The sequence below is a fragment of the Sus scrofa genome, chromosome 4, assembly GCF_000003025.6.
Source record: "Sus scrofa isolate TJ Tabasco breed Duroc chromosome 4, Sscrofa11.1, whole genome shotgun sequence".
Taxonomy (NCBI): domain Eukaryota; kingdom Metazoa; phylum Chordata; class Mammalia; order Artiodactyla; family Suidae; genus Sus; species Sus scrofa.
This window is the reverse complement of record NC_010446.5, coordinates 67,250,741-67,268,516: the sequence shown is the minus strand read 5'-3', so window position 1 is coordinate 67,268,516 and position 17,776 is coordinate 67,250,741. Positions and strand designations below refer to the sequence as shown.

The following is a 17,776-nucleotide window of genomic DNA, read 5'->3' as shown; positions in this document are numbered from 1 at the left end:
TCTAGATACTCATGTCGCAACAGAAGAAAGGGTGGGGGAAAAAACTGTAATTGCAATGTATACATGTAAGGATAACCTGACTCCCTTGCTGTACAGTGGGAAAATAAAATTAAAAAAAAAAAAAAAGAATCCCAGCCTTTCTTTAAACTGTGGAGCCCATGTCAATAAGCAATATCTGGTACTTAGCAGAGAGCTTGACACCCAGGAAGTGTAGCCCAATTGTGAAATCCCTTCGCTCTCCTTTTTTGGTGGGTAGAAGGATGTGTTGTCATTCTTCTTGATAGCTGCCCCTTGCCATGACGTTTGCACTCTCTCTCCCCTTTGGATTTTTTTTTTTCGGTCTTTTTAGGGGTGCACCTGTGGCATATAGAGGTTCCCAGGCTAGGGGTTGAATCGGAGCTGCCACAGCCATAGCAATATTGGATCTCAGCCACATCTGCAACCTACCCCGCAGCTCATGGAAGCACCAGATCCTTGACCCACTGAGCAAGGTCAGGGATCGAACCTGCATCCTCATGGTTACTAGTCGGGTTTGTTACCACCGAGCCACAATGAGAACCCCCTTTTCGCTCCTTTTCAGGTCGTAGGGTAGTGAGCAGAGGTGCCCTAGTTTATCTTGCTAACTACCATAGCTCTGGGACTAGCAAAGGTTGCGTGTTAATACACTGCCTTTCAGCTCCCAATCCACCCCCTTTTGGTGCTGCTTTGTGAGACTTTGTGAGCTATACCTGGTAAACATTTCTCCTTTGATAGCTGGTCAGGGGTCAGGCTTTGTCAAAAGTGCGCTGGAGAGGGCGAGACAGCAGAGGAAGGAGCTTCTGTTTCCTGCTCCCACTTGCTTTCTTTGCTCCTATGACATGGCTTTTAGTGGCACATGCGAGTCCCACTTGCACTTACTCTCTGGTATGTTTTTCTGACACCACAGCAAGCAGCTTCTTCCAGATCAGCTCTGGCCTGCTGGCACCCTGCCTGGCGAGTTTCTCCATCACTCAGGGGGCCACTGACTCCAAGGAGGGCTGAATCTCAGCCTTGGGGTAGGGGGCAGGGTGGTGAAAAAGGCTGTCAAGTTTAACCCCTTCCTGTGTTTTCCTTCTCATCTTGGGGGCAGTAGCTGCTCTCTCTGCTTATATTTTCTGTCTTATACCTTTTAGTCCTTACTCACCATGTACTAGTTAATGCTATTTCATATAAAAACGTTTCCTGTTCAAAAACCTTGTGTGATTTCTGTCTCCTGACCGGACCTTGACTGATCCTATTGCGTAAACAAATGGGCTGTCTGCATTAAGCTAGGCTCTGGCTGTGGTAGTTTGGGTTGTAGGGCAAGGAGTGGGGGTGCCTATTGAATGAGAGAAGAATACAGCCTGCCCTTTGGTTGCTTATCCTCCCACCCACTCACTCCTTGCCTGAGCGCCCAAGGCTGGCTTCCTTGGGTACCACCACTAGTCTCAGCCTAGTCCATCAACATGAAGACATCTTTTGCCTGTGACCCTGATAGTCTCTCAGGGAGTGAACAAACAAGACGTGGGATGTATCCTCTTAAAGATCACCAGTCCCTGCACTGGCTCAACATCTTTTTCCTGCGAGATGATGACCCATGCTCCGTGGACCTCTTTTCTCATGAATATGATGCTGATTCTCAGCCCAGATCAGTCCATTTTCAAAACGTGACTAAAATGTGAGAGAATAGAGCACTCGGGATAAGATGGCCTGAGAGCAGATGCAATTATCAGGAAAAGATCTAAGAGATGTATTTGTGGGACCGTGGGAATTCCAATCACAGTTGAACAGCTATAAAAACAAAATGGTAGAAAACAGGAAATGTCTTTAATCAAGTCAAGTCTTTGTGCTGGTGGTTGATGAATATGCAAAAGCTGTTGTGAATTTTTTTTAGGGCACAGAGAACTGCCTCATAGGCATCCCTAATAACTGTTTTTAGGTTATAAGAAAGGAGTGGATGTGTAAATCAAGCATGTCAGAGGTTTAAAGAGATATAGAGATCTTTAATTATATGAACAACACATTGACGCCTACAACACCTGAGCTCTGATTTTCAAATTACAATATTTCAAATTGAAATTATGCTAATTAGCTTTATTGTATTCATTGAAATTAGCCAATGCCCAAAGGCAAAATCCTAAAGTTTTTAGGATTGGAAGCTCTAGCAGAAAATGGTAGATTTTACAGATGATTCGCTCAAGAAAAAAATTCTTTTGGCTGAGTCCTCAGCATGGAGAAGTTCCTGGGTCAAGGATCAAACACAAGCCACAGCAGTGACACCACCAGATCCTTAACCCACTGGGCCACCAGGGAACTCAATAAACTTTGTATCAAGTTCTTATAGAAACCCTACTTCCTTATCCAGCTTCTTTTGTAATTGAAGAGATATAACTTCCTCTACCTCACACCTTTGCCCATTCCTTGATAGTCCCTTAACCCATCATTCTGTAGTGATTTTCATTTCTACTCCTGTTTCTATTTTTTGGACCCTACTGGAAAAAAAAATATATATGTATTTTGTCTTTTTAGGGCCACACCCACAGCATATGGAGGTTCCCAGGCTAGGGGTCCAATTGGAGCTGTTGCTGCCAGCCTACTCCAGAGCCACAGCAATGCCAGATCCAACACTGTATCTGCCATCTACACCACAGCTCCTGGCAACCCGGATCCTTAACCCACTGATCGAGGCCAGGGATTGAATCCTGCAACCTCATGGTTCCTAGTCAAATTTGCTTCTGCTGTGCCATGACAGGAACTCCCCCTGTTGGCAATATATTCAGTCACACATATGTTCTTGATTAGAATCCAAGTCGAGTTGCTTGTATTACAATTATAGGTAAGTAGTTGAATGAATGAATTCTATGGGCTCATCTGTTCAAGGTACATTGAGTGACCACTACAGCCAGGTACCAGGGAAGCAAGACTGAGTCAGACACTGATCCCACCCAAATAGAATGCTAAGGAGTCTTTGCTCTCGGCAGGGTCTCAATCTGCGGAGGGAGACACAACCAGTCAACAAATTGCTGCAGTGTAAAGATATCTATGTTACAGCCATCGGCTAAGACAAATGTGAGGATTATTGAGTCTTTCTGGATTTGCCCACATTACAGATTAGGAAGTGGAGGCACAGAGAAATCAGGTCATTTGTCTGACACTCATGTGATGTGGGAGGGTCTGGACATAAAGGCTAGAACCTAAATCCAGGGGTCAGACTGTCATTAATCACCAGGCTAATTTCTTTCACATCTGACCTGTACAAGACCTCACAAGGTCAAATATTTAATAAGTGTTTGGATGGTGATAGTCAATCCCTGTTAGTCATTGGTACTCATTGACACGCTGGTGCTCATTTCTCTAAAAAAGGTTCCATCCTGCTTACAAAAAAGACCTCTAAAACCAGGTAAGGCAGGGGAAATCACTCCACACTGATGCAGCTAGAGAAAAGAAAATACGGTAAAAAGCCAGAAACTTTTAAAATCAAGCAGGAATTCCCACTGTGACACATGCCATGGGTTAAGGATCCAACTGCAGTGGCTTGGGTCACTATGGAGGCACTGGTTCAATCCCTGGCTCCAGTGAGCTAAAGGATGTGGCATTGCCACAGCTGCAGCGTAGGTCATAACTGTGGCTTGGATTCAAGCCCTGTGGCTGAGCAATAGGCTGCTGTGAGTTCATGAGTCCAAGACGTGGCCCAAAAGTATAGTCTGTACACTTGATAGGAAACCTCTCAGTGACCAAGAAGTCTCATCTCTGTCCTTGAATAAGGAACTTCATCTATTTTTCTATCCTCTGTCCCATGTTCATGTTCCTTAAAAGTGGAAAGAGTGAGATTCACATGTGACAAGGAGAAAACCACGCCCTCCAATTCTTGTGGAAATCACAAGAATAAACACAAAGGGTGATCTACAAAGAATTAGTCTGTTTTTCCACTCCTTGAATCTAGGCTGGCCCTCCGACTTCCTTTGGCTGGTGGAATGTAGCTGAAGTATATCTTGAGTTTCAAGCTTTGGTTCAAGAAACTTTGTAAGTTTGCTCTCTCTTGCTCTTGGATCCCCTGTGACCCCGCTAGACCATGGGAGACCCATGGTCCAGCTGTCCTGTCATCCCAGCCCACAGCCAACCACTAGACGTGAGAGTGACGGCAGGCACATGAATGAGGCTGGTTGATCACCTTCTATGGGAGACTGTGCTGGACCTGGCCTCTCAAACCATCCAGTCACAAGCACTTTAGGAATAGCAGTTGCCATCATCCAGTAAGAATAACTACTTTTAAAGTGTAAAAACATCTCAAAACATGTTTCAACATCAAAATTGAGAAGTCTTGCAAACAGAAAGGAAACATGGCCAAATTAAAATTTGGCAGTTAGTCCAAGTTCATGCTGTCAAACTATTTGAGCAAGTAAAATAAAAGATCTGGGGTAATATCATAAAACACTGTAGGGTTTTTTTTTTTTTTTTTTACTTTTGCAAGAATGTTTCTAATGTATTCCTGTTTTCTCCACATATTGTATTGCTTCTCTTCATTTTTTTTTAAATTGAGTTTACTCATTACCAACAGCCACACAGAGGGAGAAAACTACACACCATGTCTGAAATTTGTATTCCTGAAATTTAATCCGTAACTGCATGTGGGCACCGATCAGGATTTTAAGGAGCTGTCTCTCTTTCAAACATCATGACAGAGAAAGCCAATTAATGTTGCTTCATTACTTTACAAAGACTTTAACAACAACAACAAAATGTAAATGGTCTTTCTTATCCCAAACATATTGACAGATCAAAGTTTTGGTCTCTTCTTCACTCTCATCTTTTAATACCATTTGTAATGCTTCTCTGTATCATCAGCTAGCTTGCTGAGCCATTGGCTGTTTGAGGCCATTTTGTTAGATTTTTATTGCTAAGTTATCACAAGTTTAGCAGCTCAAGTTTTTACTATTTCTGTAGGTCATAAATGACTTGATTTTCTGCTCAGGATATCCAAGGGCTGATATCAAGGTGTTAGCATAGACTGCAGTCTCATTTGGGGCTCAGGATCCTCTCATATTCTCACTGGTTTCTGGTAAAATTTATTTCCTTGTGGTTGTAGGACTGAGGTCCCTGTTTTTCCTTCTAGTCAACGGAGGACACCTGTCAATAATTAGAGGCCTCCTGCAATTTTTTGCTACCTAGAAGCTCTTAGCTTGTATGTTTGATTTTCTCCAGGCCAGAAGGAGCCTACTTTGATTTCCTCTTTTGCAACCAAGTGGAGAGAACACTGTCTTTTTAAAGCATTCACCTGATTAGGTCAGGCCCACCCGGATAATCTCCCTATTTTAAGGTCAACTGATTTGGGACTTAAAATTTTGCAAAATCCTTTTAAAGCAGAACCTAGAATAGTGTTTGATGGAATAGCTGGGAGAAGGTGTGGCTAAGAATCTTTCTTTTTTTTTCGGCCATGTCTGTGGCATGTGGAAGTTTCTGGACCAGGGATTGAGCACCCGCTGCAGTTATGACCTGCTGTGGCAACGCTGTATCCTCAACCTGCGGCAAGAGGAAACATCCCCAGGGCTAAGAGTCTTAAAGGCCATCTCAGAATTCTGCCTCTCTCAGCCATGCTTAAGAGATCTTATAATGGCACAATCAGTTTTTAATGAAACACAGAATAACTCCCATAGCAAGAATTCTATTACCCATCTTCTTCCTCTCAAGTTTCCCAATCCATCAAACCATCCGGTTGGTTAATTGTCTTATAAGCTCCTAGGGACCACAGGTGTCCTTCAGTTCCTGCAGGTCCAGCTGCATGACTTGGGCGGGTACCAAGAGGGGTTAGAGAAAAGCACAGTCAACTACAATGCAGTGCTGAGGAGGGCGATCACACCTGGGAAAGGCAGCAGCCAAGTTCACAACCAAGCAAAGGAGAAAGGATGAAGCCTCCCTCCTATGAAGTGCAGCCTTTTCCCATGGAAATTTATGGCTCTTGATATGTCACTCAATGACAACTGACAAGCTGACTTTTTTTTTTTTTTTTTGTCATTTTGTCCTTTTTAGGGCTGCACCTGCTGCATATGGAGGTTCCCAGGCTAGGGGTCCAACTGGAGCTACAGCTGCTGGCCTACACCACAGCCACAGCAACATGGGATCTGAGCCATATCTGCCATGTACACCACAGCTCATGGCAGTACCGGATCCTTAACCCACTGAGCAAAGCCAGGGATCCCACCCCCAACCTCATGGTTCCTAGTGGGATTCGTTTCCACTGCACCATGATGGGAACTCCCAGACTCATATTTTTGAGGCTATGTTTTTGTTTGAAAAAATGATCAGCTCTTGAACACAGGGAAGTTGTTTATCCTACAGATCTCTGATGAGAAAACTGGAAGCAAACATTAATTTTTCTTTCAACAAGGATGTGTCAATACTGTAAGAGAAACGTTGTGATCTTACATAAAGCCATTTCTATTCCTTCAGAGCACAAAGACTTCATCAAGAAATGTAGGCAGAACATGGTGTTCAGACTCTAATTTTACTCACCTGCAAACTGTCCTCTTTCCATCATAACTTTATTTAAATCATGGTTATGCTCTTAATTAACAATTTAATTGGTTGGTGCTTTCTCAATCCAGTTCTCTGGAGGCATGGTTTTCTATTTAACTTTCTTGTTTTAATTCTTCAGCAAAACCATAAAATTTAATTAGGAAAGTAACCAGCTTTGTAACAGCAGTTCTCTGTCTAATTAGCTATGCTCTGACTGTACCTTCTCAGATCCCGTTCAACATTGCACATACACTTTGCATTTGTTCAGGTTTCAGATAAGGCACTGTGAATTTAGCCTAAGCTTATATTCCAATTGCCTTTCACTTTTCCCAGAATGCTGGGTTATGGCCAGTAAAATCAGAAAAATTAACTTAAAGCATTCATACATGCTGTTAAACCAAGAGCCATCAAAAGCCAAGATGCAGGAATGTTATCTTACTGTGCATAGTCATTTCTACCGCTGTAGAACAAAGTATCACACACTCAGCACCTTAAAACGACACCCACTCGTCATCTCACAGTGCTGAAGGTCAGAAGTCCAGACACAGCTGGCTGGATTTTTCTCTTTAGGGTCTCACTAAGCAAAAATCAAGGGACAAGCTGGGCTAGGACCTCAGGGTCCTCGTCCAAGCTCATATGATTGTGGCAGAATTCAGTTCCTTGTGGTTAAAGGACCAACCATCTCTGTTTCCTTGCTGCCTATTAGCTGGGGATGGCTCTCACATCCAAGCAGGCACTATCCTTACCACATGGCTCCCACGGACAGTTGGCAACATCTCAGCTTCCCTCCACGCCGGCAGTAGCATCTGACTTCTTCCTCTGGGAATGGCTGGAGAACATGCTCTGCTTTTAAGGGGGGCTCACCTGATTAGGTCAGGCCCACCCCAGGTCATTACCCTTCTGCAGCACAATACATTCTGTCCCAAGAGAATGACTATCCCAACATATTAACAGACCTGCTGCCCACACTCAGAGGAGGGTTATGAAGTGAGTATTCACCATAGGGCAGAAATCCTGGGGCCATCTTAGAATTCTGTCTATCACCCTATGAGGTGGGGAAAGAAGGCAACTAAAGGCCTCCCAGCAAGCCCTCCCCATTTCTCCCCTTGGAGGTAGGGCACAGGGTGTGCAAAGGAGCGGCTAACAATGGCCCCAGTTCTGTCCCATCAGCTCCACAGGGCATCAGGTGACAGACAGTCATATTCTTTCTTCTCTGCAGGCTGCTTTCTCTGCCTGGCCCCAACTGCTGCTTTTAGCCATGCAAGAGGATCGTGCAATGAAATCATTTGAATTTAAAATGACATTAACATGATGCTTTTAGATAGAAATGTATTTAAGCTCAGTGTCTCAAACTCCAGCCAGATAAAACTATTTCTTTAGTAAAAGAAATGAAATGTGCAAAGAGTTAATATAGCAGGCCCCAAACTGCTAACCTTAGAAACATCTTCTTGCAAGAGTGGCCTGGGAACTTAGACTGTGGAAGGGTTTCCACCATAATCACGGAGAAGAGTGGCTCCCTGTACCCCAAGTGTCTGTGCAAACAGTATAGATTGTGCTGAATGTCTGCTTGCCTTCAGAAATCTGGAGTTTTGCTATGTGGGACGCAGAAGGGGCCTATGTGATGAGGCCCAATAAAATCCTAGGCCTTGTCTACAACGAGCTTCCCTAGTAGCCAATACTTCACATGCGTCATTCATCACAACTTGTTACTGAGGGAATTAAGAACACCCCACGTGGGAGTACCCATCGTGGCTCAGTGGAAATGAATCTGACTAGCACCCATTAGGATGCAGGTTCAATCCCTTGTCTCGCTCAGTGGGTTAAGGAACCGGCATTGCCATGAGCTGTGGTGAAGGTCAAAGAGGCAGCTCGATCTGGTATTGCTGTGGTTGTAGCCTAGGCTGCAGCTGCAGCTCCAATTTGGCCCCTAACCTGGGAACTTCCATGTGCCGTGGGTGCTGCCCTAAAAGGACAAGACAAAAAAAAAAAAAAAAAAAAAAAAAAGAACATCCCACGTGATTCCATTAGGAGCCTGGTTTCTCCTGGACATCATTCCATCGTGCCTTTTCCCTTTGCTGGTTTTGCTTTGTATCCTTTTGCTATAACACGTTATAAGTCTGATTAGGACTATAAGCTGAGCTGTGAGGGTCCTTCTGCAAATCACTCAACACAGAGGTGGTCTTGGTGACCCCTGACTCAAGGAATAATGGAACCAAGAGCAGGATAATGATCACACTCGGAGACCAGCTTCCACTGCCCTGCAAAGTCAGACTAGAGGCTCTGATCCTCTTCATCTGGGTTCTAGCTTCGTCTGGGTTCCAGTGGCTTTGGCACTGCCTGGTAGTGTGTGTGCAGATTTTGCACTGTGACCTGGGGCCAAGTTTCTTACCCTCCGTCTCTCCCAGGTTCTCTATCTATAAGATAGCAATAACAGTACCCAAGCCATAGATTGGTACAAATGAGGCAAGTCACACACTTAGACTGGGACTGGCACATAGTGACTGCAAGGGGCTGGATGTAATTCCCTGTGGAGTGGACTCCCTAGAGCTTCGTCCACACTCGAATATTAACTCCCTTCCCCCCTCCCTCTGCTCCCCTCTTTCCTCCCCAGCCTCCTCCCCAGCTCAGTTCTCTTCTCAGCTCCTGCACTTCCAACCATTTCCTACCCCAGTTTATTCCCTTGTCTTAAGGACCAAATGAAAGCGATACACAGGAACGTTTTTCTTTAAATACAAAAAGGGCACAGTGTAAATGTTTGTCATCAATGTCTGTCATCAATGCCCACTGTCCTATCTATGCTCAACATCTTTTGGTTCTATCTATGATTGGTTTTCTTTTTTTTTTTTTTTCCTGCTTTTTAGGGCTGCACCCGTGGCATATGGAAGTTCCCAGGCTAGGGGTCAAATTGGAGCTGCAGCTGTTGGCCTACACCACAGCCACAGCAACACAGGATCTGAGCCGCATCTGTAACCCACACCACAGCTCATGGCAATGCTGAATCCTTAACCTACTGAGCGAAGCCAGGGATTGAACTGGCATACTTATGGATGTTAGTTGGGTTCATAATCTGCTGAGCCACAACAGGAACTCCCGATCCACGATGATCTATGACTTGTAAGTAATCTCCACAGTTCTCACTGATATAATTTTACTGCTTTTGATAGTGGTAAGTGATCATCACATACTGAACTATGCAATTTTGTCTTCATGACTTTGTAAGGCCTACCATGCAAACCAATTCACAAACCGGGGGGTGGGGTGGGGGGGGGGAAGTCCTTTGACAAAGCCTCTTTTCTAATATTTGATTCCGAATAGTTGTTCCCTGAAATACTGCCCTCTAAGATGTTAAAGGGGCTATTTTATTTTACCAGTGATATTTCTACAGCCCAGGGTCAACAGAGACAGAAACTGCTATGTGAAACTTGCTTTGTTTCTGTGCAACTTTTGAGTCCCTGGTGGGCTGTCAGAGAGCGTTTGGGTATTGCTGCTGAAAAGGCTGTTGTGGGGTTAATGATCACACGTGACCAGAGGATGGTCAATGTCAGTATCCAGAAGCAGTGATCCCTTTGAGGGAGAGGAGGTTTAGGATGTGCCCGGCAGGCCAAGCGCCTCTGGTATTGGCTACGATCACAGCAGTGTGTGATCAGCTCCTGCACCCTCACTCTGGGCCCTTGCAATGAGACCCCAAATTTACACGGGACACTGTGTGTGTGTGTTAGGTGGGGGTGCTGGGGACAAGGAGGAAGGAAGGCAATCAATAAACCTTCAAAACTTCATTTGCAAATAAATTCAGTATCTGAGGGGAAGATGTCAAAGAGAAACTCAAACCCAAAATAAAAGACCAAAAAGTCAGTAATGATAAATATCTCCAGAAGCCCTCCAGCCTATCCCTCTGTCCTTCCCCTAACACCATCTCCAGGGAGGACTGTACTTCTGTCCTGGGACACTTGTCTGTCCATCCCTCAGTGAAGGTCAATGAGGCCTCCTTGGCAACCTGCTTTGCATCCATTAAAATGAAGCTAAACCATCACAAACTTTATGGGATGCTTCTGGTCTTAGCAGGCATGGAAAAACTGGCGTTCATCAACACCCTTCGCATCATGAGCTTTTAGCTAAAGTTAACACCCAATTATATGTGGTAATGGGGAGATGAGAAGCCCTCTAAGTCTAAAATCCATAGACTTCATCAAAGATTGAATAATCAAAGCCCTTCAACCTTTGCCAACAAAATTCTCTTATCGGACCCACTGAAACATAGCAAAGTTAATTAACTTGAATTTCTAGCTTTAGTTTCGTCAACTCACGTCTGCTTGAAGTTTTAATTAGAAGGAATGTGTCTCGCTGATCAGCAGGAAGATTTCAAGGAGAAGTGAAGCTCTGGAAAATTATAAACCAAATCGACTCATTCATTCAAAAAAAAATGAGCTTCTAGGATGTTCAAGATACTCATTGAGAACGGAGTAACTGAACAAAACTAGATAAGCTCTCTCCTGAAGCTTCCATTCTACTAAGGAAGGGGGAAAATAAATAAGTGAACTAGTAAATAGATAACTGCTTGGATATACATTTTGAGCAACCTTAATTATCCTTAAAAAACACTTTTAAGTTCTCTTAGCATTTTCTTTCCTTGACTAATGAAGGGAAGAATTCCACTCCAGTCCGCAGACTGTAAACACATCATCAGCGGAATGACAAGTGAGCAGACACCTGCTTACCTTCAGGTGGTGGTACATTTTCTTCAGTGCATATGCTTCATCTTTCGTGTTGGGAATAAGTCTTATCACCTTATCACTATAAGAAAGGGGAAAAATGGTGATATTTACCTTTCAGAAATAAAGACATAGCCATCTCTATTTTCTTAACTTTTAAAAAACTATCTCCGCATTTAAGAAAAACAGCACAACTCTGGACAGGCCAGCAGAAATTTTATCCTGTTCTTGTCACTAATTGTGCTGGTCTTTTGAATTTTTAATTTTGGCTGCACCCATGGCATGGGGAGGTTCCCCGGGCCAGGGATTGAACCTGCTCTGCAGCTACAACCCACGCCACAGCAGCGGCAACATCAGATCCTTAACCTGCTGCACCCTATGGGAACTTCTGTGTTGGTCTTTTTTCCTTCCATCTTAACATTATTCACTTTCTTTTTAAAATCATCTTTTCAAGATTACAAACTCACACTGAAGCAGAGAAAGGCCCCAAACATAGGAACAGTGGCAACAGGACGAGAACTTCCATAAATACCTCAGAGCTGATACCAAGAAAAAAAATTCCTGATGACCAAAAAAACCCCCCCAAAACCTTAATTCTTAAATTTTTTAGCTTAATGCTGAAAAAGAATGTAACTTTTGATGAGAGGACCTATGAAATCCATATACAATGGAACATTCCTGGTTTGGATTCTTCCCACATTGAGAACAGTAAGATAAGCCCATCTCTATGGAGCATCTTATTTCTTGATCTGATATGTGGGGCCAAGTCAGAGGGCAAACAATTGGTTGCAGGTGTGCTATGAAATACAGACTGCTATTTTTTTTTTTTTTTTAGGACCGCAGGTACTGCATATGAGGGTTCCCAGGCTAGGGGTTGAATCAGAGCTGCAGCTGCTGGCCTATGCTACAGCCACAGCCATGCGGGATCCAAGCTGCATCTTCGACCTACATCCCAGCTCACGGCAACGCTGGTTCCTTAACCCACTGATGGAGGCCAGGGATCAAACCTGAATCCTCATGGATACTAGTTGGATTCCTTTCCGCTGCACCACAACGGGAACTCCCTATACATTTTTTTAACTTATTTTTTATTGATGTATAGTTGATAGTAATGTTGTGTTGGTTTCTGGTATGCAGCAAAGTGATTCATTTATATACATATTCTTTTACATATTCTTTTCCATTATGGTCTATTATGCAAAATTTTCAAAGTGATAAAAATTTAAAATCAATTTTTGTAGCCATTAAAATTTTACCAGAGTTGAAATTATAGGGAACAATCCATAAAGATTCTCAGTATAGATTCTGAATTGCCCGAGAAGACTCGAGGTGTCCGGCTTTCCGCCAGAGAGTTCTCTGCCGTGGCAACCTCCCCCCTCCCCCAGGTGTGCCAGACAGGTGTTATCATTTTTTTTTTTTTTTTTGTCTTGTTGCCTTTTCTAGGGCTGCTCCCGTGGCATAAGGAGGTTCCCAGGCTAGGGGTTTGATCAGAGCTGTAGCTGCCAGCCTACACCAGAGCCACAGCAACGCGGGATCCAAGCCGCGTCTGCAACCTACACCACAGCTCATGGCAACGCCGGATCCTTAACCCACTGAGCGAGGCTAGGGATCGAACCCACAACCCCATGGTTCCTAGTCAGATTTGTTAACCACTGCGCCATGACGGGAACTCCCTAGCATTTTCTAATGATGTTGTGACGAGGCCAGATTGGGAAGCATAGCTCTAGTATGTAATTATCACAACTGTTCCATGTGTTTTGCATAGAGTATATACTTATTACATATTTACTAATGGTTTGGTATAAAGGAGATCATTAAGAATAATTGGTTTCCAGAGGAAAGGTAAGGAAACAGTAAGTATTTAAGAAGAAGGAATCTTTTCCATAATCCTCTATGGCATTTTACGATAACTGCAGATGAAGTAGAATGTCACCAATACCACACACACATAAAGCACAAAACTCCAGCAGTTCAGCCACAAATTCTCCCTCCAGCCTCAAAGCTGTACCAGAATAAAGATAAAATTTGCATGCTTTTCCCTGGTTTTACTGCTTAGATGAATAGCAGTCATGAAGGCTAGGTAAGATGAATATGGAGAACATCAGAGCCCAAGAAAAACTTCCAGATTGGATCTTTTTTTTTTTAATTCTTTTTATGGCCACATCCGTGGCATATGGAGGTTCCCAGGCTAGGGGCTGAATTGGAGCTGTAGCCACTGCTACGCCACAGGCACAGCCATGTCTGCAACCTACACCACAGGTCATGGCAAGGCCGGATCCTTAACCCACTGAGCGAGGGCAGGGATCGAACCTGCATCCTCATGGATGCTTGTCAGATTGGTTTCCACTGCGCCACGGAGGGAACTCCCTTGTTGGACATTCTTGAGGACTCTGCATTTCCAGTCACTTCAGCTTTGTTCTTTCATATGATCCCATTATACCTCCTTTAGGCGTGTGAATTAAAAGACCTCTGGCTTGCTGATGATAATTTAGCATGTTTTACACACTGCTACTCTAACATGGCTCTATAGCTTTGGTTTCCTCAACAATCACACAACACAACCTCTCACCATCCATGTCACAAAATCTATTTTTCTGGGAAGAACAAGAAAGCAGAAGGAAAGCAAAAAAAAAAAAAAAAAAAAAAAAATCAAATCAAATCACTGTAAAACAACTGCAAATATGATCTTTGGAATTTAAATGTCATTACCCCCCTTCTTTTTCCTTTTTTTTTTTTTTTTTCATTTCTGTTACACATTTCTCGGACCTTTGTTTTTCCCAGATTCATCCTGTCCTGGCTTTTCCCACCTGTCCCAACACAATTCTTGGCAAAGAAAGACAACTCCGAGAGATGATGCGGTTGTTTTTGAGGGATGGATTACCTGACAGCTTGCTGAAAAACACCTCCATCTGGGGCCCTGTTAACTCCTCAAGAGTGCAAAGACAGCAATCTGTAGCTGCTTTACGGCCATGGAAAGATTTTTCTTTTTTTCTTTTTTTAAAGATAATAGATAATTCACTTTGGCAATTGGTTCCTCTTCAGCGAGTATAGGATAATATGGAATCACCTCTGGGATTCTTCAGCCCTGGAAGTGACTGTTTAAACCCAGATTTCTCTTCTTTTTTCTTTCTTCCTTTCTTCCATTCTTCCTTCCTTCCTTCCCTCCCCCCACTTCTTTCTTTCTTTCTTGGACCACACCTGTGGCATATGGAAGTTTCCAAGCTAGGGGTTGAATGGGAGCTACAGCTGCAGCCTAAACCACAGCCACAGCCATGCAGGATCTGAGCTGCGTCTGTGACCTGTATCACAGCTCACGGCAATGTCGGATCCTTAACCCACTGATTGAGGCCAGGGATTGAACCTGCATCCTCATGGATACTAGTCAGATTTGTGACTGTGGAGCCACAACATGAACGCCCAGCTTTGTCATTTTTATCACAAAAAAATTCACCTCAGCTTGTAGAATTTCTCAAGTGTGACTTGAGAAATATGTTCATGACCCTTTGATTATTTATCAAAGAACAAAGAATAAGGAAAGCCATTTAAGAAAGCCCATGAAAAGTCATATCTTTTTGCAAGTCCATAAATTATACTGGTAGGCTAGCCAGCAACCAAAACCAAAGAGCCCTTTATTCAGCATGTAAAACCGAATACTTTCCAAATGCCTCATTTGTTTTACCAAACGGAAAGCTTACTCTCTCGTGATCTGATAGCCAGGATTTTGTGAAGTGGTGAACAATAATTCAGGACCACAAACAGGAAAGTTTCGGGTAGTGAAGTAGCTACTGTAACTTAGAAAACCTAGCTGTGTACAACTATCACAGATGAATTGAGGGTTCCTTTCTAGTTTATCTGTTTTTTTTAACCGCTAGGTGGCAACCTCATGGGATTAAGATGAAGGAATCAAAGGTCTGAATATGGGTTGAGGTTAGAGAGATGACTGGGCAACCAGCTGCCTATAGGTAGGGGTGCTTGTAAATCAGATATTTCCAACTCCGCCTATAGAAAGTTGTCAGGAAAGGCTGCATGGATGTTATAAATTACAGTTTAAAGATGTAATAGAGAGGTAGTAGGATATCCCAGATAACTAATCTCACGGTAATTATTAATGTGTATTACTCATGTTATGCTGATATCTTGTCCCCTGGCCTTATAGGACAAATGAGGTTATGCTCCTATAATGTTAGCATCAGGTCTGGTGGTAAATTTGGTGACTAATCCTTATGTATCATAGCATCCACATGAATAAGACAAGACTAAATAAATTTAATTGATTTTAAGACTATTTATTAAATGTCTAATGAGAAGAAAAAAGAATTCAGGAAGAGAACAACATCTCAAACTTGTTACCATCTGTCTGGTTCTCAGGGTCCTTGTTGCAGAAGAGAAGGGTGACCTCTCAGTTGCCTTTTCATTTTAGTTTTAAATCAAACTATATACATTTAAAAATTTTTTGAAGTATAGTTGACTTACAATATTTTGTTAGTTTTAGGTTACAACATAGTAATTCAGTATTTTTATGGATTACACACCAAAGTTATTATAAAATATTGACTATTTCCCTGTGCTGTATATCACATCCCTTATAACTAGGAGTTTGTTCCACTTAACCCCTTTCACCTATTTCTCCCCTTCCCCAACCTCTTCCCCCTCTGGTAACCACTAGTATGTTCCCTGAATCTATGAATCTGTTTTGTTATATTTGTTCACTTGTTTTGTTTATTAGATCCCACCTATAAGTAAAAACATACAGTATTTGTCTTTGACTTCTGTCAGTCATCATAATACCTAAGACCATGTTGTTGGAGTTCAAGGCCTGCCATAATCATTGCTATGTATGCCTTGATCTCGCCATCAGAAGATCATGTTTTATGAGCAACTTGAGTGTCCTCCTCAACCTCCTTCTGAAAGCTCTAGATTTTCCCCCGGCTCCTGGCATGATCTTTCACAATTGATTCCATTATTAAACTCTACATTTCTTTGTAAGTTACATAACTAGTTTATGAATCCATGTTTATAAAAATTAAAATATTACTGGGGATGTGAAATAATAAAGTTCCCCTCCCAATTCTTTTCCAATCCAAACCTCCCATCTGCCCTGGTAGCCATTATTCCTTGGAATTCATTCCACCTTGCATTTACACACACACACACACACACACACACACACACACACACACACACACAGTGACTTGTTTTATAATACAAATTTGCTTTTTATTTTGCACTTAATAAATTGGTTTTTAAGTGCAATTTTTTAAAATGAACAACTGGATTCCAAATACTAATATTATCTTTTGGAGCTTTATATCTATGCTCATAAGGGAGGCTCTTAAAAATTAATCTTAAAAAATAATGTTCTTTTTGAATCACTCTTGTCTGATTTTGGTATCAACACTATGCTAACTTAATGGAAGTAATTAGGGATTTTTTTCCCACCTCTGTAATATGCTTTGACAATTTGAACGACATAAGAGTTATGTTTTATAGAATAGACCCATAAAATCTTTCAATGTTAGACTTTTTTTTTTGGTAGTGGTGTCATGTTACTCCTTCCCTTGGGATCACACCTAATTTCACACCTAACTTAAAGACAGTCAGTGGACTACGGTCAAGGTCAAGTGGAATGGCAAATGAGCCTTGCCCAGCCAGGCTCACTCTCCTGGCCAGTGGCTGACAGCTGATGCACTCTGATCCCACCTCTGGGATGCATTTGAGACACAAAAAAGAGATCAGTAAGTTTGCAGTATCAGGAGTGGTGGCACCAGATCCTAGAAACATCCAGTGGCAAAGTTCTCAAGCAGGGAGCACAGGCATTTGACACATAATCCTTGTTTGTTTGGCTCCAGGGAACTAGGTTGAAATAGAACCCCCTCTTCCTTATGTATCCTTATGATGAATTTCTATCACCTGATGTATCTGGAACATCCTAACAGATGCACTAGTATTAAGAACACATAAACTTCAGGAGTTCCAGTCATGGCTCAGCGGTTAATGAACCCGACTAGCATCCATGAGGACACAGGTTCAATCCCTGGCCTTGATCAGTGGGTTAAGGATTTGGCATTGCTGTGACCTGTGGTATAGGTTGCAGACATGGCTCAGATCCCGTGTTGCTGTGGTGTAGGCGGTCGGCTACAGCAGGTGTTGCTGTGGTGTAGGCGGTCGGCTACAGCTCCAGTTCGACCCCTAGCCTGGGAACCTCCATATGCTGTGGGTGCACCGCCCCCCCAAAAAAAGAACACATAAGCTTCAAATACTTTAGGTTTTCATTCCTGTCTCCAAGTCACTGGGTTTATTTTCTCTGATCCAGTTCTTTCTTCATTTAAGGAAGATAAAGAGTAAGGCTGAATTCCAATCTAAGCTCTACTACTTGAGCAAGTTCTTTACACACTTAAAGCCAAGGATGCCTAATCATTAATTGGGGAAACAATAAAATACTGTTGCATAAGGGTTTTGTGCACATTATTTCATTTGGCCACATTTATGAAGGTTATCCTATGTGCCAGGCATGGTGGTGGGTGCTGGGGAGAGAGCAGTTCCGACTCATTATGGGC

At 42.8% G+C, this 17,776-nt stretch overlaps 1 protein-coding gene across 3 annotated transcripts in view; it reads right to left on the bottom strand.

Moving 5' to 3' along the window:
• CPA6 (carboxypeptidase A6) overlaps positions 1-17,776 on the bottom strand; it is a 254,242-nt gene that overhangs the window by 143,066 nt on the left and 93,400 nt on the right. For all 3 annotated transcript variants that reach the window (XM_021089270.1, XM_021089271.1, XM_013996693.2), the window contains one exon: positions 11,226-11,301. In XM_021089270.1, the coding sequence (XP_020944929.1) occupies positions 11,226-11,301 (76 nt within the window). The remainder of the gene's footprint in view (positions 1-11,225; positions 11,302-17,776) is intronic.